This window comes from Didymosphaeria variabile, assembly GCF_027946475.1.
Source record: "Didymosphaeria variabile strain IMI 356815 chromosome Unknown scaffold_4, whole genome shotgun sequence".
NCBI lineage: Eukaryota > Fungi > Ascomycota > Dothideomycetes > Pleosporales > Didymosphaeriaceae > Didymosphaeria > Didymosphaeria variabile.
In genome coordinates, this window is record NW_026611623.1 from 3,951,997 (window position 1) to 3,978,864 (window position 26,868).

The 26,868-nt window shown below is 51.6% G+C and overlaps 11 protein-coding genes across 11 annotated transcripts; 3 read left to right on the top strand and 8 right to left on the bottom strand.

The window, feature by feature from the left end:
- Nucleotides 1–71: 71 nt before the first annotated feature.
- On the bottom strand, nucleotides 72–890 carry N0V89_006193 (uncharacterized protein; the record flags this gene model as incomplete). The annotated part of the gene is made up of 1 exon (XM_056214963.1): nucleotides 72–890. One exon carries the CDS (start codon nucleotides 888–890, stop codon nucleotides 72–74), a length of 819 nt encoding a protein of 272 aa, XP_056072230.1.
- Nucleotides 891–1,252: 362 nt separating this feature from the next.
- N0V89_006194 (uncharacterized protein) lies at nucleotides 1,253–2,050 on the top strand (the record flags this gene model as incomplete). The annotated part of the gene is made up of 1 exon (XM_056214964.1): nucleotides 1,253–2,050. One exon carries the CDS (start codon nucleotides 1,253–1,255, stop codon nucleotides 2,048–2,050), a length of 798 nt encoding a protein of 265 aa, XP_056072231.1.
- A 1,038-nt stretch (nucleotides 2,051–3,088) lies between these two features.
- Nucleotides 3,089–5,872, bottom strand: N0V89_006195 (uncharacterized protein; the record flags this gene model as incomplete). The annotated part of the gene is made up of 6 exons (XM_056214965.1): nucleotides 3,089–3,394; nucleotides 3,452–3,486; nucleotides 4,183–4,221; nucleotides 4,268–4,996; nucleotides 5,171–5,619; nucleotides 5,667–5,872. 6 exons carry the CDS (start codon nucleotides 5,870–5,872, stop codon nucleotides 3,089–3,091), a joined length of 1,764 nt encoding a protein of 587 aa, XP_056072232.1.
- A 339-nt stretch (nucleotides 5,873–6,211) lies between these two features.
- On the bottom strand, nucleotides 6,212–6,715 carry N0V89_006196 (uncharacterized protein; the record flags this gene model as incomplete). Its single annotated transcript, XM_056214966.1, has 1 exon — nucleotides 6,212–6,715. One exon carries the CDS (start codon nucleotides 6,713–6,715, stop codon nucleotides 6,212–6,214), a length of 504 nt encoding a protein of 167 aa, XP_056072233.1.
- Nucleotides 6,716–7,318: 603 nt separating this feature from the next.
- Nucleotides 7,319–8,685, bottom strand: N0V89_006197 (uncharacterized protein; the record flags this gene model as incomplete). Its single annotated transcript, XM_056214967.1, has 3 exons — nucleotides 7,319–7,862; nucleotides 7,909–8,498; nucleotides 8,545–8,685. The coding sequence occupies 3 exons, from the start codon at nucleotides 8,683–8,685 to the stop codon at nucleotides 7,319–7,321; spliced, it is 1,275 nt and encodes a 424-aa protein (XP_056072234.1).
- Nucleotides 8,686–11,782: 3,097 nt separating this feature from the next.
- Nucleotides 11,783–12,801, top strand: N0V89_006198 (uncharacterized protein; the record flags this gene model as incomplete). The annotated part of the gene is made up of 2 exons (XM_056214968.1): nucleotides 11,783–12,064; nucleotides 12,115–12,801. 2 exons carry the CDS (start codon nucleotides 11,783–11,785, stop codon nucleotides 12,799–12,801), a joined length of 969 nt encoding a protein of 322 aa, XP_056072235.1.
- A 1,142-nt stretch (nucleotides 12,802–13,943) lies between these two features.
- On the bottom strand, nucleotides 13,944–15,845 carry N0V89_006199 (uncharacterized protein; the record flags this gene model as incomplete). Its single annotated transcript, XM_056214969.1, has 3 exons — nucleotides 13,944–14,174; nucleotides 14,234–15,022; nucleotides 15,069–15,845. The coding sequence occupies 3 exons, from the start codon at nucleotides 15,843–15,845 to the stop codon at nucleotides 13,944–13,946; spliced, it is 1,797 nt and encodes a 598-aa protein (XP_056072236.1).
- A 1,474-nt stretch (nucleotides 15,846–17,319) lies between these two features.
- Nucleotides 17,320–18,007, bottom strand: N0V89_006200 (uncharacterized protein; the record flags this gene model as incomplete). Its single annotated transcript, XM_056214970.1, has 2 exons — nucleotides 17,320–17,857; nucleotides 17,931–18,007. The coding sequence occupies 2 exons, from the start codon at nucleotides 18,005–18,007 to the stop codon at nucleotides 17,320–17,322; spliced, it is 615 nt and encodes a 204-aa protein (XP_056072237.1).
- A 1,920-nt stretch (nucleotides 18,008–19,927) lies between these two features.
- N0V89_006201 (uncharacterized protein) lies at nucleotides 19,928–20,986 on the bottom strand (the record flags this gene model as incomplete). Its single annotated transcript, XM_056214971.1, has 3 exons — nucleotides 19,928–20,252; nucleotides 20,309–20,718; nucleotides 20,774–20,986. The coding sequence occupies 3 exons, from the start codon at nucleotides 20,984–20,986 to the stop codon at nucleotides 19,928–19,930; spliced, it is 948 nt and encodes a 315-aa protein (XP_056072238.1).
- Nucleotides 20,987–22,193: 1,207 nt separating this feature from the next.
- On the top strand, nucleotides 22,194–23,744 carry N0V89_006202 (uncharacterized protein; the record flags this gene model as incomplete). The annotated part of the gene is made up of 2 exons (XM_056214972.1): nucleotides 22,194–22,687; nucleotides 22,739–23,744. 2 exons carry the CDS (start codon nucleotides 22,194–22,196, stop codon nucleotides 23,742–23,744), a joined length of 1,500 nt encoding a protein of 499 aa, XP_056072239.1.
- Nucleotides 23,745–23,800: 56 nt separating this feature from the next.
- Nucleotides 23,801–26,545, bottom strand: N0V89_006203 (uncharacterized protein; the record flags this gene model as incomplete). Its single annotated transcript, XM_056214973.1, has 2 exons — nucleotides 23,801–25,152; nucleotides 25,711–26,545. The coding sequence occupies 2 exons, from the start codon at nucleotides 26,543–26,545 to the stop codon at nucleotides 23,801–23,803; spliced, it is 2,187 nt and encodes a 728-aa protein (XP_056072240.1).
- Nucleotides 26,546–26,868: the final 323 nt, after the last annotated feature.

Sequence of the window (26,868 nt, forward strand, 5' to 3'; positions counted from 1 at the left end):
TTAAGGCAGTTTAGGATCTAAAGTCTATGGTTGCCCGTGCAGGTGCAATTCTGAAGCGAGAGCCTCTTCTATCATGCAGCTGGCGCCTTGATCCCGTACGAACCGTACGGGAAATTCTCCAGTGTATTATGCAACCTCCCAAAGCCGTCGTCGACTTCTCCGGGTAGGCCTACTCTCCGCTTGCCTTCCTTGACTTCCACCTCCGTATGTCGCAACTGCTCTTCTTCATCCTCCTTGTGCTCCCCAGTCAGGCCCGCCAGAACCTCCTTTTCCTTACCCTTATATTCGTTCAGCAGTCCCACATGCGGACACCAGACGACCTGGCAGCCTGCTCGCCTTCCTGACTCGACACCCGGCACACTGTCCTCAAACACCAAACACTCCTCCGGCTGCAAGGCCTTCTCTCCCTGCTCCTCGAGTGTTTTGTTCAACACAGACAGTGCAAGCAGATAAATGTCCGGTGCTGGCTTTCCTCTGCCGGGCGGTATCCTCTTATCATCACCCAAAATCTTGTGCTCATCCTTGAAGTACTTATCAAATACGCTTTTCAAATGCCCTGTCTTCAGGTCATATGTAAACTTATGACTGCTCGTCGCAAGCGCCATGTGAACCCCCCTCTTCTGCAACCCCTCCAACAGCTCCACCACACCCGGCAACCAATTTGTCTTAGGGAACAGCTCCTTTTGCAGTTCTTGTTGCTCTTTGTGGAATTGCTCAACTGGTATGGGGAGCTGGGCCCAGGCGCGGAAGATCTCGTAGGCTTGGGCGCCGGGACGGCCTTGAAGTTGGGCTTTTACGGACCATGGGAGGGAGGGCCGGTTGTAGCGTGCTAGGAGGGTGTTGGTGACTTGGGTGTAGAGGTCCTCGGAATCGATGAGGAGGCCGTCCATGTCAAAGAGCGCGGCGCGAATTGGTGGGGGTGGGCTGCTGAATCTCAACATTAGTATTTGGTCCTGTATTCGGAGAGCATATACATACTTATTGGAGGCCATCTTGGTGGACTGCGTTGGACGAGTATGAAGAAGAGGCTTTGATCTGGTATGATTCAGGGTCTCAATTGCCTGGGGAAGAAAAGTTGGGGTAACCATCGGTGAACGCTGTGCCCCACCACCGAGCACTAGCTTTCCTTGCAGTTTAGCGGCGGGCGACGTCACAGCGAAGCAGAAACGCGACAACAGATCGCCATACAAATCCTTTAAGCTTCACAAAATCGATAACTTGACCTCTGCTACACCAAACAACTTCCCACACAATGGTGCCTTCCCCTCCTGTGCCTTCTACAGCTCCCACTCCTCTCGACCCTACGGTCCCCGAGATATTTCCCCCAGAAGAAGAAAAGTCGCTTCTCGAAGAATCAAATACAGAAAAGGCAAATGCAAATAAAGGTTTCGCATCCGGCGACTACAACTCGGCGATCCAAGGCTATGAAAAAGCCCTCGCCGTCTGCCCCACCTACCTCGAATACGATATCGCCGTCCTCCGCTCCAACATCGCCGCATGCCACCTCAAGCTCGAAGAGTGGAAGCAAGCTGTAGAATCCGCGACGCACGCGCTCGACGCGCTGGATACTCTCGACCCACCTGTAAGCACATCGGGTAAGGATGATAGTGGGGTCAATGGTGGAGAGGGCAAAGTCGAGGAAATCGACGACGCGACAGAAGTCCGCATCGCGGCGCTCGCACGGACGGGAAGGTCCATAAACGACGTTCACAAGCTTCGCACCAAGGCTTTGCTTCGGCGCGCGAAGGCAAGACAGCAAGTAGGTGGGTGGTCATCGTTACAGGGCGCACTGGAGGACTACCAAGTGTTGTCGAAGCCTCCCCATCAGCTTTCAAGCCTGGATCAGAGAGCGATGCAGGCAGCGCTGAGAGAGTTACCGCCGAAGCTGGACGAGGCGAAGAATACAGAGCTAGCGGACATGATGGGGAAGCTGAAGCAGTTGGGGAACGGGATATTGAAGCCTTTTGGAATGAGTACGGATAATTTTCAGTTCACGAAGGATGAGGCGACTGGCGGTTACAGTATGAATTTCAATCAGGGTGGAAAGTAGGAGGGCTGGGCGACGACTCATGACTGGAACACAGTTAGTCCTAGTGACCCTTTCGATAGAGGTCACGACACCGGAGGAGGCTCTGCGTTCGTCATTTCTTTCTCAATGCATTGTAAATACCCTTTATGGAACTGCTCACAGGTCAGACTTTATATAACGGCGACGCATGTCACAGTGCAAAATTATCAGTATGCTAGTAAACATTTACGGATCCCCTTTTTTCCTATCTAAATCATTCAAGCGAGCTAGATGTTTAGATCATAGCCTACAAGACGATTTACGAATCAAGAGTTAGTGTAGAGTCTTACACTTGAGGGCCCCGTATACATGCCTTTACGACGAGCCCCATGATCGATGCATACATCCATTCCAAATCTGAATGTTATGCAACTCCAGCAATGCTGATGTGGAACGTACAGCACCCGGCGTTGCCAAAGCATCCTCTACACCTTAATCTTCGTTCTCCTCCACAAACCTAGTCTTCAGTACCGGAGGCCCCGGCAGTGCCCAATAACGCCTCATCTCCTCCCACAAAAACCTTCTTGCAATCGGGCGAAGCCAGCGAACCTCGGCCAGGCTGAACCAATGATGTCTGTTCGGACATCTTTCGCCCATTGGACATGCCTTGGAAGTGGAGAAGACGTAATAGCAGAGTCCCATATTCCTGGAATAGGGTGCTCCATAGGAGGAGGGATTCATCACCCCGCGACGGCGCCCACCTCTATCGATGGCGGTGGGTGGCGGATTGTTGCGGAGAAGTTCGCCCCGGGTCATGCTGCCTGTGGGCGGTCCAAGATGCTCTGGCGTTGGTACTCTGATACGGATCCTTCTCGTGTCCTGCTTTCGTGACGGAAATATCAGGCTAGCCGGAAATTGGCTATGTCGGTAGGGAGTTGATGGTGACTCGACTGTTTTTGCAGCTTGCGGCTTCTGGAGGGATCCTAAACCGGCCACCAAGTTCTGCCGAAGAAGAGGGTGTCGCACATCACAGAAAAGCTCTGCATCACCTTGTCAGAAAAAGTCCCAAATCGAGGAACGTTACTTACGACAAAACACGGGGAGGCCACCCATCTTCTCCTGGTTCAGCTCGCACATAGCCAGAAGCGGGTCGTCACCAACGAATTGATTCAAGACCAGATTAAGCTTGTCGATCGTGAGAAGGTCTGGCGGAAACGGTATGAGGTCAAAGTGCTGGATATAAAATGGGAGAACCGCTTGAGGAAGACGGAGGAAATCCAAGTGGACACGACTGTCGAAATTATGAATTCGGTAGACTTGGTCGCGTCCATCGACACCCAGTCGCTCACCGAGAACGGTGTGCAGGAGGGCTGGGTCCGCTATTTTCTGGAACACAGGATTAGTCCTAGGTCGCATTGGAGTCATGTGTCGTTAAGAACTTACCGAACCTGTCTCTTGTGCTTGCGGCCTTCTTCTAGCTATGGGATAACCTGAGGCAGCGGGCTGTGGAAGGAAAGTGTGTTTGGACGAAAGGTACAACGAACGACTCTATGTGATGGTGGGCGTTTGCAAAGACAAGAGCACGGACCGAGCGTTACAACGACGACGGTGAAGAGAGCTTCCAACTTCGACAGAAAATCGCGGTTGCCGTGGTGAGGCAATGCTTGAATGACCAAGCTACTGAAAACAGCAAGGGCTGTTTATGGACTTCGCACATCAACGCGGACGCGTGAAGATGAATAGCAAAAGATGCCAATGTTATTAACGTGACAGATACAAAGTATGGTCCAGAGGGGTTTATACGATCGCTCCGTCTGTTGTCTCTTTTCCCACAGGCTCCGGTGCTGACTTTAGCTGTGCTAATGCCCTTCGTCTTATGATCTCGTTCCTGACCTGCTGCTCTCTCCGTTCCGCTAAACTGAGCGGATTTTTCCGCCAACATCCAAAAGTCACGAGTAGACAGACCCCTGATACTATCGAGCAAACGATGAGAGTATCATCGAAAGCATCTGTGTATGCCTGCTTCACAGCATGGACGTCGTCTGCTGTGAGACTCGGCATAGCCTCCCGCAGTGACTGCAACTGCGATGGGGCGAGTAATCCGGTTTCCAGAAGTCTTTGGCGTTGTTTAACGCCAAGTATAGCAGTCGAAGCAGCAATACCAATACTGCCACCAAATACCCGCACCTGCGCCATGATGCCTTGAGCGACAGCTACACCAGTCAGTACTATCTTTCTCAGACACAGGAAGGATCATACCATTATCTCTAATCTCGCTTTCCGTACCAGCTATCATGCTGGATGTGGCAATAGTCAAGCCAAACCCGAGTCCGACGAAGACTTGCAGACCATAAGCTTTCGCCTGTGTTTCAATGCCGAGCGTGGACAGAGTGGCAGTTCCAATGACCATCAGCACTGCGCCTGTGATCATAACCGGAAAGGTGTTGTTCTTCTTGCTGGAGACAGCACCGGCAATGGTCGAGCCAATGGCCGAGGAACCAAGCAAAGGGAGAAGCGCGATTCCCGACGCAAGTGCACTATGGTCATTGACGACCTGAAAGTGAGTTGGTAGTGAGTAGATGACCACAAAGTAAGGGAAGCCTGACAACATAGTTGCAGCGACAGCGGACATGTACACCCTCCTTTTCGCAAGTCGTATTGGGAGGAAGGCGTTGATAGAGGCTGACCAGCGAACCGAGATAATGTACTCCCACCCAAAGAGAGCAATCCAGCAGATGATGCCCACAATAAGTGGCGCTACAAAAATAGCGGTTTTCCATACATTTGCATTTGAGACAACGTGGATACCGGCTTCTTGGAAAGCGAACACGAAGGGTACACTTGCTGCGATCAGTAAAAAGAAGCCCAAGAAATCCATCTGGCGAAACGGGCGGCGCTCTGCTGGAGGCAGTTGCTTCTGGTTCGGCCACGCAAGAGCGAATAGGATAATTGGCAATATGCCTATAGGTGCGTTTATCCAGAATATCCCTAAAGGTGGGGGTACAAAGTCAGTGTAATGTTCAAAAATCAGAGAAGTGGGTGAAGTAGGTGTTCTGCCCGGCTACCGATGTCAGAAGATTTCAGACTTATAGAGGTGTAAGGCCTGGAGTCTTAGACGATCGCCCCGCATGAACACCCAATTTGTACCCCGACATTGCTTACAGCGCCATGTGGTGTAGTTGGTAATAATCCCACCGAGGACGGGACCCAGGACTCCACTCATAGCGATAACCCCCCCTGCAAGGGCGCCGATCAATCGTAGCATCTTTACGCTGCTAATCTCCGCTAGAATGACGAATCCAATGCTGTACAGGCCGCTTCCGCCTACGCCTTGTAGCGCACGGAACGCAATAAGCTGGTTGAGATCCTTAGCCCAACCGCACCCGAGGGAGAAGGCAATGAATAGTGTTGAAGCAGCGATGTAGGTGTTGCGGCGACCGAACACATCGGATAAGGAGGCGAAGATGGCAGTGCATCCCAAATAGGCCAGCGTATAAGCCAACGCAACCCAGTTGATCTTGGAGAGCGATTGAAACTCTACTCCGATTGTATATAGGGCAGTCGCGACGATTGATGTGTCCAGGAAAGCAAGGAACAGGCCAAAACATATGCTATGGATGGTTAGTTGATGTCATCCTGAATTTGGGTACGTCTCTACCTGACATAAAGAGAGATGAGCCTCCAATTGGGGATATGCGCTTCCGGCTGCTTAAAGGTGGATGGTGGCTCATCTTCAACTTGTGGTGTGTCTGGTGGAAGCTTTATCGTAGGACTTCGTGTTTGCGTCGTTACAGCGGGTTGCGGGGGAGCTGCAGTAGGCAGTTCTTGTGTTGCTTGTTTCTCGGTGCGGCTTCTTTCATCCATCGTGTAGTGCAATATGGCAATGTTGTAGGTCAGCTTCTTTCGACGAAGCTCCAAGGCTGATGAGCCTTCGAATACGAAGAGCACCCCTCATATTTCTACTGTAAGCCATCAGGAAAAATGCTGCAAGACGTCCAGTAACGGTTTATGGTTCTGCCGGTCAGATGCATCCTTAACCGACCTAGTCGCGCGACAGGTCCATAAGCGAATGCGAAGGAATGCGAAGCACTAGGTTAACCGCTTCGAGCCGACAGTGTCAGTGCCAGCCCTACGATACCCTCATTGCTTTCGGCCGTACTTGTTCGAGGCGGCGGCCCAGTTAGCCCGGGTGCGGCGGATGCTTCAGTTTTCTACCATGGCCAACTCCATTTTGAGCGCTGTTCGCCCTGGACCGTAGTAGTCTGCGAGCCGCTCAATTTGCTCGAACCCACAAGACGCATACAGAGCTCTGGCCGGGTTGCGAGCCTCTTCGACCCACAAGACGATAGTTCGACAGCCCCCCTTCTTCATTTGCTGGCAAAGAGAATTTACGAGACACCTGGCGATACCTTTGCCCCTCTCTTGCTCAATGACGGCCAGCTTGTGTAGCCAGGCCAGACCTTTTTGTCTTTGGAACACGAGGTAACCCACAAGCTCCTGGTTCCCTTCTCTTGAGGCCAGGATAAGACCGATGTTCTTCTTCTTCAGCTCAACACTGTAGTCGAAGGCCTCGCTCGATGGGAAGATCTTCTTTTCGAGTTTGGCTACTGTAGGTGCCAACGCATCGCGATCCTTTGGTGGACATGCTGTAATTACTTGCAGTACGAATCCCGAGGGAAGAGTGCCCACAGATACCGCAGTCGTCATCGGTTTTGCTTATGTGTGTGGTGGGGGGTTGATGGTGAAGAAGGAAATGCAGGATTCGCCTGATTGGCTGCGGCAGACCCTAGTCAGGTGACAGCGCGCTGCCCGCAGGCGCTTGCTGCTGCGACGCGCCGTTCGCTCTCTCGAACCTCTCCTATCGTGTATCGCTACTGCTGTGGCGAAAGTTCGGCGCGCGACAGTCGTAATGAGCGGAGGTCAACCCATAGTGTCTTACGCGAACGCGAACCTGATCTGCAAGCGTGGATAAACAAATGGGTAAGCCCCCAATTGCTACAGCCCTCAATCAGAAATTTGGGTACAGTGTGCTAATCCAGGACAAGCAATACAAAAATCTTTTATGATCAAACTTTTGCCCTTGACCCAACGCCATATGCGTTAGCCCGAGCACATACATACTTTATAAACTTGGTTGCAGAATGTGACCTCTTTAGATGTATAGTGGAGTTGCACTGACAACGCTGTTGCCTATGGCCTCATGGAGGCATAGACAAAATGTGTTGTTGCCATTTGGGATTGCGGTGTAAGGAACGCCAAATATTCAGGACATCCCACTCGAGTGCGCATGAAGAGTATATTCATACTACACTATGTAAGCTTTTGTCCTTGGATGTTCAATCCTTTGACTCTACTAATTCCGCCATTACCCATAAGCCATAATTCTCTAAGGTCGTCGCCTACAAAGGCAAAGTTCTGGACCGTGTAGTTCGTTTGGATCCTGAACAACAACTGTCCGACATCATCAATCACATCCACACCAGTGCCCGCCCCAGTAAGAACTAGACCTTCTCTGCTGACCTTCAGTCCGTCCGGTACCCAACTATCACTTAGGTAGAAGCTACGCTTATTAGACACTCTCGTGCCGTTATGTGTCACATCGAAGGCGTATATAGTTGCTGGACGTGTGACATTGTAGGTTGTTGCGCGTTCCTGTGCAGTAGCATTTGGATCAACGAGACCCTGGACTGCGCCAGTATCGGAGATGTACAATGTGTCGGCAGCTGGATTGAGTGCGATTCCGTTAGGCTGGATAAGGGTGTCATCGATCAGGAATGTTGCACCAGTGACGGGGTTGAAGCGATACGATGCTGTGGGAAGCTGTGGAGCAGTGTCTGTAAGGGCATTATACAAACTTCGTGCACAGTCAGTCCAGTAGTGAAATGGCAGGTTGTACTCACCTATAATAAGGATCCGTAAAATAGATGTATCCAGCAGTAGGGTGGACAACAACATCGTCGATACAGTTGAAATATGACCCGAAGTAATTGTTTAAGAGGACTGTGGACTTATTTGTGGTCGGGTCGAGCACACGAAGAGAGACCCGTTGCTCTGTTGGTGGATTTCCGATACTGTTGTTGCCGCCGCTGGCTGCGAACAAGATTTTTGTGCCATTGCCGTAAGATGTGCCTCCGTTGGGTGCATATATCGGCGGGTCTGGAAGATACTCCGACAGCGTTGGGACACTAGGATTCAGATCTACGACTAGCTGAGGCAGGTATCCGGCTGGAGGTGCTAGCTGGGAAATGTACAGCTTTCTTTGTGTCGGCACGTAGACCGGTGCCTCGTGAACCGCTTCGGATACCTTGAAAACGAAATCATAGGTCGGCGATCCGAGGTACTGCAAGCCTCGCTGTTGATCGAAGACCACAAAGTTCGCATCAGAGAGGAGTTGAAAAGAAGGGTCAGACGGGACCGATGTGTTCCTGAAGTCTAAAATCCCTGAATTTGATGAGACATTTCGGAAGAAGTGATAAGGCAAAACTGAGCCCTGTTGTACAGTGAGCACTCAGCGAGCTTTAGTATGTTCTACATACATATCTTTGCACGCAGACAATATCACTAGAGCCGCCACACAACTGAGCAACTGGCGCAGTTGCTCCAGAAGGTTGCAGATCCTGTGCATGGGTAATACCTTGCAAACAGAATGCAAAGATGAAGGTGGGAATACTCCTCATTGTGGATGTCTTGTAATAAGCTCACTTGGTAAGCTGCGAATAGAGTGGCTCAAGCTCGCGAAATGTTTAAGATGATAACTTGGGCTTTATGTGCGCAGGTGGATACGTTCTCCACCCCTGTATATTCCGATGAGGAGCACCCGGCGCAGGTACTTCATAGTCGGTGAGGAGTACCTTGCTCCAGGCCAATGGCATTGGCGAGAACTTGCGCTAAACCAGAGCTCCCATGTTTCTCAACCTGAAGATCCTGGGGAAATTGAGGGGTAAGACGTCATCCGTCTTCGGCATTTCCCCGCACATTCACGTCGCAAACATGGTTTGAGGCTACCCATAAATCGCATATCGGAATCGAGGATGCTGCGCGGAAGGCGTCCTCTATCTTCTCTTTGTTATTAGTGGTAATTTGATCTGGCTGCTATACTCCGCATCTTGTACCTCTGCGAACTTCGCTTCCAGTGGGATGGGGAAGAAGGTGTTCTTGAACAAGTCCGCTTTATTGCTCAGTTCCGTGATGCCACGTAAAGTCTTAGGGTGTTATATCGCCAGTATAGCTCTTGCTGACTGTCTCTCTCTGGTCCTTGCCCGTTTGGCTATCTTCTATAGCCTTCCGATAACTCAGCCGCTGTCTCTACTTGTTCCCTGTAATTATCCTGAAGTACCTTCCTGATTATCCTGGCTTTATGGTTCCTTGTTGTCTAGTATACTTCCCATGCCTCCTCCGTATGAAGTTGGCTGTATACTCTCTTAAGTCTCTTCGTTCCGTCCTTCTCTACTTTCGCTCAAGATACGTTTCTAAGAGACTGTCTCCTCTGTCACCCTTTGAATTGCTGTGATTGCCTCATTACGTATCGGTTTAACGTAGTTTTTGTCGCTTGTCTTTAAAACGGTGGGAGGGCTGCATTCAGTGCTTTGGTGTAATCAAAATCTTGAAGTTCTTTTAGGAATTTACTTCACGTTTGGGACTGATACGTCGAGTACTGTGCTTATCAGTAATTGGTCTGAGCCGTGATCTAGTTCCTTGTCGACTATCGGTTGTTGAAAACCTTCCCGTACCTACCATCGTGCCCACTACGCCCGTAACTGTGCCTGTCATGGTGCTCGTTGTGCCACGTGGTCACTGTATGCTTCACCATGTCCCACCGTGACCGGTTGCATCCCCGGTGCGCTTGTCACTAGGAACCATTGTACCCGGTTAACGCGGTAATTGTAGCTGTAGTCAGTCAGATGCAGTCTCCTCTGCACCCTGCGTCGGCGTCGGCGTTGCGTAACGTGAGTTGCCGGGAACATCCGAGTATCACGAGGTGCCGGTGGTACCTACATCCGAACGGCCTACATCCGAACGACCAAATATTTCATTCGTAGGGCGTCCTGAACATTATATAAAGCCCAAAGCTTGGTCATGCTGCATCTTTCAATGTACCTGGTAAGGGCCTTACACACCGGTACCAGAGTTCAGCGCAAAGCCTTCAGTCGTTCATAATGTCCAACTTGAAATACTTCGATTACGAAGGCTTTGGCGAGCGCAACAAGAAGAACCTCAACTACAGTCAAGCTGTGCGAATTGGGGATCGAATTAAGATATCTGGCCAAGATAAGCTGTCTGAGCTCTTTTGGTTCATACTCACTAATAATTGCAGGCGGCTGGGATAGGCTCACTGAAGAATATCCAAAAGATCTTAGTGACGAAATAGACTAGGCCTTCGACAACGTTGAGCATGCTTTGAAGCAGGCCGGAGGCACCGGATTATGGTAGATCGGGTTCTCGAGTTGCGCATGTACATCACTGAACATATGGACAACTACGTTGAGTAACTTGTTCGAAATCTGAAGGGGCGGTTCCCAAACCACGGTCCACTTAACACTATTGTACAAGTGAAGGCATTGTACAAGATCTTGAGGATCGAGATCGAAGCTGAGGCATACTTAGGGCAGTGAAATCCAGGTTGATTGATTGGTTGATTTCTCAACGGTCACACGTGGTTTCAGCCGCGATTGCTCCTCAGCTAGGAATCTGATGCCTGGTTAGGCGGGCGGGCTTAGCAAACATCCGCCCCGCCCCACTTCATCCTGCAACACAAGACTAGCTGTGCCTAGAGACCTGGCGTCTTCCCCAACCATTTACGTATGCTTCGCCGCCCATCTAGAGAATAGTGTAAGTAAACCCGCGTATGCCTTCGTATTGCGTGACGACATGCATTGCCTGCCAAAGACACGTTAAGCGAGTGGGCTGCGCCAATATCACAAACTCCACAATGCAGGGCTAGCGGCAGGTAGCCCTCTCTGTTCAGAGCTAACCGTTATAACAACCCCAGAATGCATCAGTCGCCTAGGATTGGCGGATTCGCAGTTAAGAATCAGGCGTCAAGCTTATTCCGGGAGAGGACTGTAATGCGACATCCGCAGGATCTCTCCGCACTGTTCTGGTCAATCTTTGCGAGCTTACTTCAGATGTCGGGCCTTTCAAATCGCCGAGCTGTAGTTCGACTATCGATATGACGTCTGAAAGCGCATTGCTTAGGTTCGGACCTCGTATTGGTGTTTGGAAGCTTAGCGCTGATTCTTTCGCGTGGTAACTAGACTGAAAAGTACTCCAATCTAAGTAACCTCTGTAGCACTCGTTGATTTCATGCAGATACATTATCATTTCTATCACAGCCTGAAACGAACAAGATACTGCTCATTTTGTTGCAACGCAGCTTTCAACTGAGACCGTGAAAGTACTTGAAGCGATTTGCATGGATGTTTCGCCCCAGGCGTTTCAAACGCCCCAGAGTCCGAAGGTCAAGATGCTAGTTCCGAGATGCGAACCTTTGCTATGCGAGCAACGACGCCCCAGCATAGCCCAGATGCCTAGTTTGACCTATTATTCGGAAGTCACAATTACAGCCAGCCAGTGCTTGGGCCTCGTCTTCGCCGCAGGCTAGGCATCTCACTCTTTGCACGCCGTGAGCCTGGAAGTATAGAAGGCGGACAATGCGGCGATGTTTGAAATGCAATTCACTTCTTCAGCTTCTGTCCTAATCTTCCCAGCTTCATTGCCAATTTCTTTTTGTTGGTGTTGATTGAGATCTCTTTGAGACGCCTGCTAGATCCCATCATGGTTTTCTTGAAGACATTTGCTACTACGCTTGCTGCTGCGACTTTCGTTTCAGCACAGCACGACACTGGAGCAAAGCTAGACAAACCCCCTCTTCACGACAACCTCGACTATCTCAAACAGGGTCTTATCGACAACCTGCCTGAGACCAATTTCAACTATGATCTTCAAGCCGCGGGTACGATTCCTGATGACTGCAACAAGGTTGCCACCGGCCAAATCTACGACACCGTCAAGTACAACGCTGCTGACTTTGATATCTTCAATGTCCACTACGACGACGTAAGTAGCCGTTCCAGATTGTAAAGAAAAGTGTACTGACAGAGCAAAAGTGCGGCGACCCCTGGGTCTTCTGCCACCACAAGCAATCCCCCATAACCATCGACTCTATGGCCCGCCAATTCGGCAAGCTCCCCGTCCAAATGCGCCAATGGATCCGACACGTCGTCGACGTCCCCGCCGACGCCGGCTGGGCCTTCGAGTTCGATGGCACCGTCACCTTCGTCAACCCCCAAGACGACATGATGCCCGTCATCGTCCACGAAACAGGCCACTCCCTCGACCTCTCCGGCGCCTACGCAGACAACACACTCTCCGCCTCCGACCGCTGGTGGGACAACTACAATCAAGACGCCAAGGTCCCAGACACCTACGCTTCTACCAACGCAGTCGAAGATGTCGCGCAGAACACCGTCGTCGCTGTCTTCAACGAGAACTTCCCTGGAGGCTTTGCCGCTATAGAGCCCGATTACGAGAAGATTTCCCACCAGTATTACACGCTTATCAGCGAGGCCATCGATGCCGGGCAGGGAAATAACTTGTTTAAGCCGGGCCAGAGCGCACAGTGTACGCATCGTATGGCGCCTACGGATCCTGTTCCTGTGGGTGGCGCGAAGAGACGTAGCGTGCGCGAGCGGAGGGGTGCGGCTCCGGTTGTTGGGCTGAGCGTGAATGTCACCGAGATTGTGACGAGGAGGGATGGCGCGAGGAAGAGGAGCGATTGCTCGCTGAGGTGGTGAGTTTAGTTAGGGAGATGTTTGATCTGGCGCGAGGGCGAGGGTTGGAGACGCTATGTTGTTACGTCGTGAGTGATACTTTCGCATGTCAGTAATTGTTGGATAGATTACACTGTATATGGGTGAGCGTTGACATACATACTGGAGTTGGGTGCATTGCATGGTGCGTCATAGCGAGCATACTGAATGAACATTATTATTTACGTTATTGAAGTTCTTCTGATCAAGCTCCTCTCCTTCTCACCCTCTAACCCCCCACTCACAAACCTCTCCTTCCTGGATGCCAAAACGCCTTGTCCGTAAATCTAATGCCGCTCTCTTGCGACGATTCAGGAGTCTCTTTCCCCTTCTTATCCTCAGTAGAGCGAGAGAGCGGAGGAACGTTCTTCCCAGAATCACTCAGGCAGTGATCCGGGGTTGGAAACTGCTTTCCAGGCGCGTAATCCTGAGGTGTTACGTCAGAGGCGAGAGCAGGGCTGGTTGACTGATTCATAGGAGCAGGGTTAGAGGAGTCCTGTGATATGGATGTGTTCGATGGGCTCATGTTCTATTAGTAATCGTGTGGTACTTCAGTGTGCTGTGCTGTCTAGTGTCGTTGGTGCTTTGCGTTATGCAATTGGTAGAACCGACCCGAAAGGGCTATATATACTGTCTGAACGACACAGTGAGTGCTCCAGATCAAAGTATATTCGTGAAGCGCAATGGAACGGTGGGTGTGCATAGCGAGGTCGTGAGGGGTTGTTGCTACACTATGGACAATGCTGTCAATGGCAAACGGAGATGATAAGCCTCTAGTGACGACGCCCTCAACATCGCACCCACAGGCTATTTATGCAAAACGACGAGTCGCTAGAATCAATCATTAAAGCGATATTCTCTACATTTATTAACAGTGCGCGACGCTGAATTACAAATGCACTAAACAATAAGCGGTGCGATGCGATAAGCGCTATCCGGCGGGATCCGAGCAACCAGTGGTATCATATACAAGATTAAACCCAATTTTTCACCTTGAATTCATAGAATCAAGCACCCGCACTTCCCTTCCTTCTCCCGGAAGGTCCTGCATTTCCGTCTCCGACTCGGACGACGTCTTCATTAGCCACTTCGGCCACGCTCTGGCTTGCAATCGCCACGTAGGAAGACTAGTCCTGTGCAGGCTTGAACGTAGGCGCATATGCACTCTTCTCTCGGATTTTCGCACCCCGGAGGTAGAACCATACAGGCACAGGAATGAGGACCGCGGCTATGCATCCGAGAAGCGTGGAGGCATACTGGATGCCCATCCCGTTGAACATTTGCTGCGCGAAGAGCGGGAACACGGCACCGCAAAGACTACGAAGGAAGGTATTCGCGGCGATGGCAGAAGCGGCGAACTATAGTCAATTAGCCGTCGTGGTCTGATGAAGAGAGCTTTGACGGGAGGATAGCTTACCATGAGATAGGCGTCAACGAGGTAGTTCAACGCCTGGAGGAAGATACTGAGAAGACCGAAACCAATTAGAACACCGGACAACGTCGGCACGATCCAGTGGATCGACTCCTTGTACCCAGTCCATCCGAACCAGAAAATCCCGACGGCAAAGCATACGCCGCCTGCGATGACTTCGGGAAGACGCCACTCAGGAATTGGGACGTTGTTGTTCGCGGCGAGCTTCTTCTGGTATCCCGGCTGTCGGATGAAAATCAGAGTACCAGCGAGTAATTGTCCCGTGATCATGCCAAAGAAAGGCAGTCCTCCGACTCCCAGATTCATGTGGTGGACTCCCTGAAAAACGAAAGGATACGCTGTTAAGAACAAATAGAGGAGACCATAAATGAAAGCCATGTAAATGGACAAGAGCAGGACGATGGGCTCGCTGACAAGCATCCTGAGCGGACGACTGAAGTTCTTCTGCAGAAGTTCGCGAACGTCGATTTCAATTTCTTCCTGCTTGGCGTGGATGCCCCAATTCTTCGTTCTACGACGCAACTCGGATGCTTTCTTGACAAGGATTTCTGGCGGGTAAGACTCCTCGAGGAACAATATGTTCAGAGTGAAAGCAGTAAAACCCATGATCGCGACGATGTACTCTGTCCAGCGCCAGCCAAGATGAGACATGACTATGAAACCGCCGATGAAGGGTGCCAGTAAGGGACCAGTGAAAACTGTCATGGAGAAGATGGTGATCGCCATGCCTCTGGTCCGGTTGTCAAACATATCTGAGAACACAGCAGCGACACACTACATTCGTTAGTACACGGCCACCTAGTATGAAATTTGTACTCACAGTTAGCGGACAAGCACCGAAGAACCCAGAAAAGAAACGACATATAAGAATAGTCTGGAGGTCTTTTCCTGTTGCAACACCAATGTTGAAGATCGAAAACCCGAAGCTAGCGATAACGAGCGGCAGTCGCCTGCCCTTCAATTCCGAGAAAGGTGCCCACAAGATCGGACCAGTTGCAAAACCTAACACGTAGAAGGACGTCCCTAACACACCAACCGTAGTTCCTACATGGTACTGTTGCGCTACAACGCGAGTCGCGGCGCTGAAGATAGAGCTGCCAAATGCAGCCGTAAGAGTCGTAAACCCAAGCATTGCACCAGTGAAAAGCTTCTTCCTCATAGGCCAGTTCTGCGCATGTAGAGGATCATCGGGCCCGTCAAATTCCACAACATATTCCTCTCTTTCTGGCAGCGGCGGGGGGTATGGTTTCCCGCCTCCAAAGCCGGGCAACGGTTTCTTCGAATGCCTGCTCTTTAGACTGGCACCCACTGTAGCGCTGTGCTGGCTCCGCTGTGTCTGGATACGGCTCAATACGGTCGCTTGGCGTTCGAGGTCGTTGTCTTCTCGCTGCGTGGGCGCTCGCGACATGGCATCGCGCTCGACGTCTGAGGCTTCTGATGACGAGGACGAATTTGTTGACGAAGTGTAGGTTCGTGCGATTGGCTCATGTGTTTCCGTCTTCTCAACCTGTGCGTCCTGCTTCTCGTTGTGGCGGGCAAAGCGCTCCGGGCTGGCATTCTCCTCCGCTCTGGATATGATCTTGTCGGCGGCGTCCATGGCGGGCTGCGTGAACGATCAATGCGACCGCTGGTGGGCAAGGAAAAGGGCGAGAAAGCGACCGGGACCCAAGAGAAGGGGCTCCTAGAAATATAAATGGAGCCGGCGATTGAACGCTGGGCGGCGTGGAGTCGCGCTTGGACTCGGCAAGGGATGGCAGGTGGAGCGTTGGGCGCTATTGATGGTCGGCCGAGCAGGGCTTTTACGGCCTTTACAAATGGGCGAAATGCGTAGTGATGGGGTCGCGAGAGGCTGCTCAACGTTCAATTGTGAGGATGCTGACCTGCCGACGGCGATTACAAGATTCGGAGAGGGATAGTGATGTGTGCTTGAGTGCGATAGAGCATTCGCTGTTGTGACGTAGAGATGCTGGCGATGGAGTTAAGCTTTTCGCGGAAAGCTTCCGTAAGCCTCGGTAGCGAACAGCCCTACGGCTTGACAATTCTGTGCCGCGGACGATTTTGCAGTTCGAAACGACGAAGGTCCACAGTTCGAATAACCTAGAATGCGATGACAGAGCCAAGGGGTACGCTTGCGGGACTGCCTTCGCGCCGTCTGCTCCCAATGCCAGGCACACGGCGCGCTATCTTTAAACCACCACCGCTTTCATCTCCATCAATGACATGCTTAAAAGAGGTTTAGTGTAATCCTCTTGAGGTTACGCCCTGATGTTTTCGCCAATCAGAGTCGTCTCCAACGAAGCATGGGGCTTGGTCAGCCTTCGTAGACGCTGACTTGCATCACTTGGGCGGGTTCGCGAAGTTTGCACGAAGGCGCACAGGCATGCGAGGACCTACCTAAAGGCAATGTTATAAAGCGTCCGACAAGTCCGAGTATGGAGCTCGGAAATTGAGGCGAAGGGTGGACTCGCACGTGGGACGCATGATAGATGCTCCAAGCTCCGACGGCTGAGATTCCAGAAGGCAAGCATGGGTCTGTGAATCCTAGCAATGTCGCTCTTTCGGTGTTTCTTAGCAGCCGAGACGCAATCGTGGACTAAATAAAGTCGACGCCCTTCTCCGTATGCAGGGTTCAAATCGCTACACAGTATGTGCTTGTGGGTCGCAGCTTCCGTTGTGGGTCACTGCCGCGTGGCAGGTGTAGCCCCGTAGACAAAACCGTGGAATGGCCGCAACGATTAGACATGACCTCTACATCAAAATTCACCTCATATAGCACAGAAACATCGAAGCAAGGTCGCATGAATAGAATGGCCAGCGCAATGGCAGAATTAGCTATTAAGCAAAGGTTTATTCAGCAAGCCACACCCACTTTTCGTTTCATCCCCCGCGTCCCAGCATTGCCCTTCATCCATCACATGTATGCACCCACCAACCAAAGAAAAACTAACAGCAAAGGTATCTCGCCCAGTCCCTGTCCCCAAAGAATGACAACGTTGCATCGTAAGGAACGTCGAAGCCGAATGCGCCGCCCGATGAAACTCCACACTATCCGATCCTCTCATTGAGCCACTTTACAAGGCGAGCATGCCGAGGAAAGCAAGGGCGCCAGCAATGCCGGCGCCAATGGCAGCGGAGGGGATCGAGGCAGCGCCTGGGGCCTCGGTGGGTTGAGGGCTACCGGTGCTGCCGGAGAGGGTTGGCGTGTTCACGCTGGTGACTCCAGTGGAGTTGGTGCCGATGGAGGAGGCGCCAGTGCCAGAGGGGACGACGACAGGGGCGGAAGTGACGATGACGGAAGTGACGACGGCGGTAGTGGTCTCAGCAACGGAGCTGCTCTCAACGGAGCTGCTCTCAGCAACAGAGCTCGCCTCATACGATGAGGATGGGGCGGCAGTCTCGGACGGCGTCGACGCAGCGGGAGTCGAGACAGGGTAGATGGAGGCGAGCGCAGACTTGACGTCGGTGGGAAGAGCCTGGTACCACGCGGGCGTGTTGCCAGCCGCGATGGACGAAGCAACCTCAGAGGCAAAGGCGGCCTGGTTGGTAGCAGCGGCAGCGAGGATAGACGGCGGGAGCGCAGTCGCAAGCGCGAGCAGAGCAGATTGCTGCCTGTGAATTGTTAGACACGCGCTCACAGCGTACAGCACGCGGTAGTGGCGTGCGCATTTCAGTGGAGACGTACGCAGGGTCAATGTTGGTAGGGAATTGGGCGGACACAGCCGCGGCCAAAGCGGCCACCACGACAGCGTAGAACTGCATTCTAACAGATGAACACGTGGGGAAATCTAAAGAGATGAAGACGTGAACGAGTGTGGAGCAGAAGGCTGCGCGGTGACGACGCCGATGAGTAACGAGTGTGTGCGAGAGATGAAGAGGAGGGATTGCGGGTGCGGGATCCTTGGGCTTTTGAAACGCGAGGCGGTCCGGGCCAGATGTCGCGATCGGGCTTTGCAAATTCACTTGTGGCCGACACGGGTCTGGCGCTCTTGGTAGCTGGGCGGCTAACTTGACGAATTCCTCTCACGGCAAATTGCAATTGAATGGTGAAATGAGCTCGTCTGGGGGTGAGCGCACGGCACTCTTTATGCGCGCTGTCCAGATGCGGTCGAGCTGAGGGCTGCTGTTTTCGGCGCCTGTACGCTGCACGCTGCACGCCACCAGCTACGCGTTCACCTGAAAGCAACAAAGCGGACCGTGAATGCCATGGTTGCTCTTGAAGCTCTGCATCGCCGGAGTCATTGCGCAGGGCACTGTCGCGCGACGGATCGGTCATTAAACTCGTGCGGAAGAAGCTTGTTTAGCCAGGCCAATCACCGCCTCCCATGTCACATCTCATTTCCACTTTTTAAGCACGCAGAAGATCGCCGCTGCCCCTAGCAACAACGTGCGGGCGCGGAGATGCAGCCTTGCCCTTGTGTCTGGCTGTCCAAAAGCCGTATACGCCTGGTGAATATGCAACATGCAGCGCGAGAACTGGACACTTGCTTAAGACATCGTCCTACGGTAGCGAATACGTGTGTGGTGAGCGTATAGTTTCCGCTTTCAGCTCTCCACGGAAACACGAAGCGAATCATAGCCGCCAAAGGCGACATCGCCCATCGCAATCTCGCCATCCAGAGCGAGGCGGCAGTCAAGACGGGGCGTCGGCATTGGTTGATGGTCTAGGGGCTTACCAAGGCTTGGTGATGGCTCTACGCCACCTAGTCAGCGTGCATCACTCCGCTTCTTCCGTCTTGCACTCGCTCAATGCAGTGTCAGTAGTCTACATGAAGACTACGTACGTGGTCCTCTGCATTCACATTATTCGGTGAAGAGAGCAGCCGAGTCTCGCGACTATGATGCGCTTCCGTCTGCCATGGCGTTTCAGCAGCGCTTCAAGTGATGATCCTGAGGCACGTGGAGGTTTCCTCAAAGCCAGAACCGGAAACTGAAGGACGAACAATTGCACATTCCATCATACCTTTGTCGATTTCTTTATCCCGAATTAGGTTCGAAAGCTGCTCATTTTGGACAGCAGACTGACATGAAGAAATTGCTTGATATTCTTGTAGCTTTAATCCATTTCAATGCAGGCCAATCGCAATCTCTTGGTTAATATTAGTCGGATACAAAAAAAATTGAAGACACCCGTCGATATGCTCCGAAAAGGGGGCTGTCTTCCGTACTTTCAGCCGTTATTGGGGCTCCGCGGTATTGGCCAGACTGACCCACAGCAACCGGTTACGAGAAGCCGATACCCGTGGTGATGGGGGTAAACTATCCCGAAAAGACCTAACCAAGGGACGCATTATGGCAGAGTACATTGACTGTTTGGCTAGCAATAACATGCAATGTGTACATACGACCCCAGGAACCCTGCTGCCTCTTCAATGCATACATCCACCATACCGCCGGGCCTCATAGTCCATCATTGCGATCTCTCGCTTGGTCAGATTACCTGTGTTCGTCTCTAATGGGTAATTCGAAGGGAAGGTCCCGTTGTTGATGGGCACCAATGTCCCGTTAAGAATGCCTTGGACGAACTCCTTGTAATGCCCGACCTAGGAAAAGCTATCAGTGTACCGCATACGCTGCGGCTTTGGAACTCTTACCATTTCGATCATCTCCTGCTTCGATACGACTTCATGACTATTCAAGATGGTGATTTAGTACTCGCTAAAACCAAACACACTGAAAGACTTACGCTGAATGTGCTGTGGCGATTGAGCCAACACCCAGCAAAAACTTGGTGTTGTTGACAGTCCACGCTCCGAGGTCTGTGCCATACGGCATGATTTTCTTAGGAAGCCAGTCTTGGATGACATCCATGGCCAACGGATTCGAAGACGCAGAAACCCGGGAAAGAAGAATATTCGATACATTGCCCACTTGCTGCGTTATGATGTCCCAGATTTGTTTGGCTGGAACACTGACTCGGGAATTGACAGTGGCCTCGGCACGATCTGCGACCTGGTTGGAGATGGTACCACCCTTGATGGAAGACAGGGATAAGGTCGTATTCCCGCTGTGTAAACGCGTCAGTGGCCGACTACTGAACGTGAAGCTCCGTGTCATACTTACTGAAAGTCATCATAAGGAAAGATACTAGTCAATTCCAGCAAGCGTGGTAGAAAGTTCATGATCTCCAGGATCGCATTGCGGCCGTACTGTGGCACCGACGAATGAGCAGTGTCGCCGATAGCAGTAACGTTAATGTTGATAGATCCCTTATGGCCTGTCGCCTGGTACGACTCGGTGGGCTCTCCCGTAAGAATCCATTCAGGTTTGTAAGTGAGCGACTGGACGAATGTTCGCATCCCGTCGCCATACTGTTCTTCACCAACGTCGTACATCAAGCAGACATCGCCTTCGCGGATTGCACCTGCGTCACGGAGCTCAAGGAATGCTGTTACTTGGCAGGCTATCGAGCCTTTGGCGTCGTTGGCCCCTCGACCAAAAACATCGGTGTCGTTGTCGGATGGGGGAAAGTACTGCCGCGCTATCAGATGCCCGTCGCGGAGAGGAGGATTTTGCGGATGCACTGACCGGTGGAACTACGTCTGTATGGGAGTTGAGGATCAATCGGCATGTTCTGTTGGAACCGATGTACGCAAGAATGTTCTGCCTCCGCACGTTGTACGCAAGAATGGGGTTTTGCACCGGTTGCAGTTCAACTGTGAGACCTCTGTCTTCTAGATAGCCTGATAGGAAGTCTACCATTGGCGTTTCGAAACCCGAGGTGGAATTCTGCTCCAGCATCTGCCAATGCAACGAGAAGAGCTCCGGGTGCTGCAATGACAGGTTGCCGCCGCTGCTACCGCCGCCTTGAGCCACAACCCCAATGGTGGGCAAGAGACTACTTATTAGTGTTGAACCACGCATGATGTACTGGCTTTCTTTATGTCAGTCCCTGAAGTCGGGCTATTTTATAGGGTCGAATGAATGTCGGGCTCCCCACATTGTCGCGGGAAGCAGTTGCTTTATCAGCATCTTGTCTCCCTGTGCCCGCTTGTCCGCTCAATGACGCGGGAAAATGCCAAGTTAGAAGGTGGAGATGCGCGATAGCAGCTCTGCTTCTCTGGACGCTGTTACGTGGGGGTTTGTGAATACTGGCTGTTACCCCTCTCGAGCCGCTCGTAGTCCCAGAGAATGAGAGGACTTGACCAAAAGTAGGACGCTAGCGTTCGGAGGTCACCACACTGCTCGCGTATATCGCGGAACGACTACATTGTGGGGATGGTTCTCAGGTACGATGGTGGTGATAGGCCGTGTCGTGTGCCCGATAAAGCCAAGGGCCGAGAGGGGAGAGTAGGTGCGATGCGCCCAGAATATGACGCAAGAGATCGTCGTCTTGGCCTTCTCAACGTCGTGCGTTGCCTGATTTCAAAAATGGGGGGATTGAGGCATAGTCTCTGAATTTATAGGCTCGCAGATATGAGAAAAGTCTTACATGCGGTAGGACCAGTGGAAGTACACGGTCATGTGATATACAATCACGTGATCTTTCTGACTCCACCGCCGGACTGCTATTTAGGGTACGACGAGATCGAGTGTACTGCTATCAACTCGGATGTCCTAATTGTGAAAAATACAACATGTATGCATCATATCCAGAATGAACAATGTGTGCGAGTCGCTTTGCGTGCAACGTGCTTTCGTGCGAGAGTCAGATTCCACGCGAAAACTCCATTCCCTCGCTACCACTTCGGTCATCTAAAAGTTGCGTTGTCAATCGAGGTGCGCAGCTGCGAAATCGAAATCCTACAGGCGCCGCTGTCAACATGGGACACTACGCAAGCCCATCCGCCGCGGTCACTGTCTTGGGAAGCGTGGTCATTGTGCTGATCTCAATCTTTCTGCGCAATGCCTGGCGCGTTCGGCGGTATATGCGAATGCTGCAAAAGCAAGGTTTAGTGAGAACCAACATACTAAGGATGAAATATCTTAAGACTAACGAGAGAAGCGAATGCCGCCTCACAACATCATCTTTGGCCACCTCGGTCTTATAGCCGGCATCCAGAAAGGTCTTCCAGCAGATGCTCATGGGCACTATTTGGCCGATCAAATCCGCCAGAGGTACCCTTCCCTTGGATCGACCTTTTACGTTGACTTATGGCCGTTCTCCGATCCTATGCTTATGGTCACCGATCCGGATGTCATTGCGCAATTCAGCACCGCTGATCATCTACTCCCCAAGCATCCGGGAATCAAGACCTTCCTGTACCCCATAACTGGGGGCTTCGACCTTAATTGCCTCGATGGAGAGACCTGGAAGTTTTGGAGGCGGCTCTTCAATCCTGGGTTTTCGGCTGCACACATTCAGACCCTTGTACCCACGATTGTAGAAGAGGTGGCAGTCTTTCGTCAAGACTTGTTTCACAGAGCACGTGATGGGAAGATGTTCTCTTTCGAAGAGCACACCCTTAGTCTCTCGATTGACGTGATCGGTAGAGTTGCATTGTGAGAACAGTCTTGAGACACAGATATAGAGCATCTGCTGATATAGCACAGAGACACTAAACTCAATACTCAAGGCCAGCCTAGCCCGTGGATCTCTGCTTTGCTGCACCAGAGACAGTGGGCAGCATTTGGGCTAGAGATGGGCATCTGGATGCTCATCAATCCCATGCGCTATTTCCACATGTGGAACAACCGTAGAATAATGGACAAATACATTGACCGCGACCTTGATGAGAGATATGGGACGCGAAAAGGGGACTCCAAAAGCAAGACTATCGTAGATCTCGCTTTAGCTGGCTATAAGTCCAAAGGAAGCGACACCAATCAGGGCAAAGGCCAGATTGATGCCGTGTTCCGGAAGTACGCGCGAAGCCAGATGAAAGTCTTCATATTCGCAGGTCATGATGCTGCATCCACGACGATGTGCTACTGCTGGCTCTTGTTGTCGCGCAATCCTCAAGCCATGGCCAAGATACGCGCTGAAATCGAAAGCGTACTTGGGCCCAAAAAAGACCAGGCTGCGTCTATACTGTCAAATGATCCATCACTATTGAACCGCCTTACATACACTCTTGCCGTCATCAAAGAGACCCTTCGACTCTTCCCCGTCGTCTCAGCAGCCCGAGGTGGATTGAAGAACTTCATCTTGACCGACTCTACTGGACAACGCTTCCCAACAGAGCATTGTCTCGTATGGGCGGTCCATCACGGCCTTCATCACAATTCACTTTGGTGGCCTCGGGTGAACGAGTTCATCCCCGAACGTTTTCTTACCGATCAAGAGCGCCCCGAAGAGCTTCGACCAAAGAAAAGCGCATGGCGTCCTTTCGAGCTGGGACCGCGAGCATGCATCGGAACAGAACTTGCAATGACGGAGATGAAGATCGTACTTGCTCTTACGGTCCGTGACTTAGACCTTAAAGAAGCCTTTGAAGAGTGGGACCGGACGAACAAGCCCAAGGGCGTCAAGACAGTGGATGGAGAAAGAGCCTATCAGGTACAACTAGGCTCAGCGCATCCGGTGGATGGTTTTCCTGTGCGCATTGTTGCTCGTTAAGAATACACTATCAGCCTTGATCAATGAATCCGAGTAGTGAGTCCCTGAGCCTCTTCTCAGGCACCAATGACCCTTACAGCCCATCTCTCACCCTCCAACCTCCTCACAACTCTCTCCATCTCCCACTCCTCTAGACAAACAAGAACATCCAGGGCGGGAAACCCATTCTCGATTCTCACCTTTGGCAGAATGTGAACGAGTCCTTCAATATGAGACTGCGGTTTTCTGATCGCGACCGGACCTTCAGTTGTTGTTCCCGGTATCTTCCAAGCACAACCGGTACCGATATGCATCCAGCTTGTGACGAACAGGTCAGGCCCGTTCTGTACATCAGCATGGCTGTGAAGTTGCCAGGGACTAGGCGTCCGCGAGAACAGATTTAGCCGAGCTTTTAGGAAGTCTAGTGTGATAGAGGAAAGCTTGTACGAGATGGCGGAGGCAATTGGGGCGAGTTGTTCTCCATACACAGAATCGTCAGAGGTCTGGAAAAGCATAGCAGACACTGGGGCCGAAGCCTGGATCCCAGTTACACAATTACCCATGTAAGAATCTTTCAAATGCTCGTCAAGATTCTTTCTGTGGTCGAAGGCCATATCCAGCATTGTGCTGTGTATATTCTTATCCGCCAGAGCAGCCGATCGTGCGATCGTGACGTTCGTCCAGATTAGAGATATTAACGCAACGAAGCTCGATATACGTTTGCCTGTCGTGGATGATAGCGTGGCGGCAAGTTCCGAGATAGTCGCGGCTGGGAACACAAATATCTTCGAGACGAGCTTGTACGTTTCTTTGCGGAGCAGGGGACTACTTCGTGGCGTGCCCGGAAAACGAACGTCGGGGTAGTCGCTGACTTTGGCGCCTTCTGCGAGACCATCGAACAAGAGTCTTTGAGAGTCTAAACTAGCACGATGACCTTCATCGACATTTGGTATAGTCATGGAGCCGCGTAATCGGGTATGATTGCTCCAGATCTTGTATAGTTTCGCAGTTCCGCTTCCATCAATTGCATTGTGTTGCGAATACACACTCAAGACTAGCCCACCGCGGACGAAAGTCGCTTGCGCTGCCAAAACAGGCACTGGCAGTTCTTTCTTGAAACTGATCAGTCCTGCGGCATACTCATCGTCAAGTCCAGGATGATTTCTCAAAAGGCTTGGACAGAACACGTCACGCCACATGGGCAACGGTGGAAATCCATCTTTCTCCATCTTTGTGTATTCCAAGTCCGGATTTCCAGCCTGGCCATAGCTGATAGTGAAAATCTGGTCGATAAGCTCATCGAATGGCGATTCAGGATATTGGATAGCAAGTCGGCCTGTTTCTGCATCTGACAATCTGATGGTACCGGCAAGAAATGGAAGCTGCCGAATTGTTGCCGCAAATCCCGCTTTCAATGCACCGACCGCGTCTTCGAGGTGTGCAGGGTCCGGAAACTCAAAAAAAGAGTAGATGACGAACGTATATGCGGAGCATGGTTTGGTCTAAACAGGACAAATGAAAGTCCTTCATGGCTGGCACGATGCTGAGTTGGATCAAATTCAGAGTTCGATGAGACCGGTGCAGATGTGTGTTTTGTGGCGTACACTTGGTAATTTGTAGGTGCCTAATTTGACAATCGTTTTCTAGGCCCTAGTCTTGATTTAAACCCAGTTATACGAGGTTGCAACAATATTCAAGTGAGATAAACCACAGAAGCTTCCGAAGTTGGACATATCGTTCATATTGTTTGGGAGTATATTCAGAAGGGCGGCGAGGGCGAGCTAAGGGCGTAGATACGCGAGCATGTCGCTCGAGCCAGTGGGCCGCGTTTCGCAATATACTGCCTACTTAGATGCAACCTTCCCTATCCCAGATTGGGACGCGCTTATTCTCAGAGTAAAATCTACCGTGAAGGTATATCCTCCGTCAACCATCAACGCGCTCCCAGTAACAAAAGTGCTCCTTCCACCAGCCAGGTATAACACACCGTCCGCAATCTCTCTGGGCATTCCCATCCTCTGCATTGGCACCGCTGTCTGTATGCGCTCGTCCATCGCCTTTTTCACAGCTGGATTTTTGGTCGTCATGGGAGTCTCCGTATAACCCGGACAGATGGCATTGACTCGCAATCCTTCGGCGGCATAGTCCTCTGATGCTGTGCGTGTAAGACCCATGACAGCGTGCTTTGACACGGTATAGGCTGTAGACAGTGTGATACCAACAACACCTTGGATGGAGCTGAAGTTCACGATAGATCCGCGCTGAAGGGGCCTGCCATCGATTGATGAGAGAATAGGGTCCTGCTTCAGCATGATCTGGGCTGCGGCGCGAAGCACGAAGAATGTGCCATTGAGGTTGATGTCGAGGACCTTTTGCCAGTCTTGCGTCTCAGCGAATGCAGCGCCACCTTGATGTTTGATCGCTATCCCCGCTGCGTTTACGACATAGTCTAGTCGGCCAAATGTTTGCGCGGCTTGGTTGACAGCTCGTGTGACATCTTGTTCGTTCGAAACATCCACCGCGTAGGTCTCAATCCGTAGTGGCGCTGTTCGGATGCTGTCATCTTGCTCGGTTGCTGCAAGTATAGCGTCCTTGACTTGCGCGAGAGCTTCGCGGTTGAGATCGAGCAGCGCGATGCCTGCAGCTCCTTCCTGTGCGAAAGCCTTTGCGCACGCCTGTCCAATTCCAGATGCTGCTCCAGTTATGAGAGCAAACCCAGGAACGTCCATCGTGCTTCTTTTGGAGACTGCAGTTTTCCGGGGCTCGATTTGGTTCGCAACTTGGTCAAGGCGAGCTCTTGAAGTAGCAACAGAGTTTGACATGATGGAAAAAGGTATTGAGCACGTAGCAGGCCATATCGCTACTCATTTTATTACTGTCTCTCAGCGATTTCGGTATACTGTGGTCGTTAAAGCGGGGTTGCTCTCGAGCGAAGATACCGGAGAAAGTGGGTCGCGGCTCTGCAGCTGGGGGAAGCCTTCCTTTTCGAAATCGCCACTATCACTAGCGCTGCTCACCCCGCTCAACATGGATACTACCCAAGAAGCTCTGAGACTAACATCAGAATGCAGATAACGCGCGAGACAGAAGGAACTAAACCGATAGATTGCTGTGAAAGTGCTTCTAAGGGAAGTCTTGCCAATTG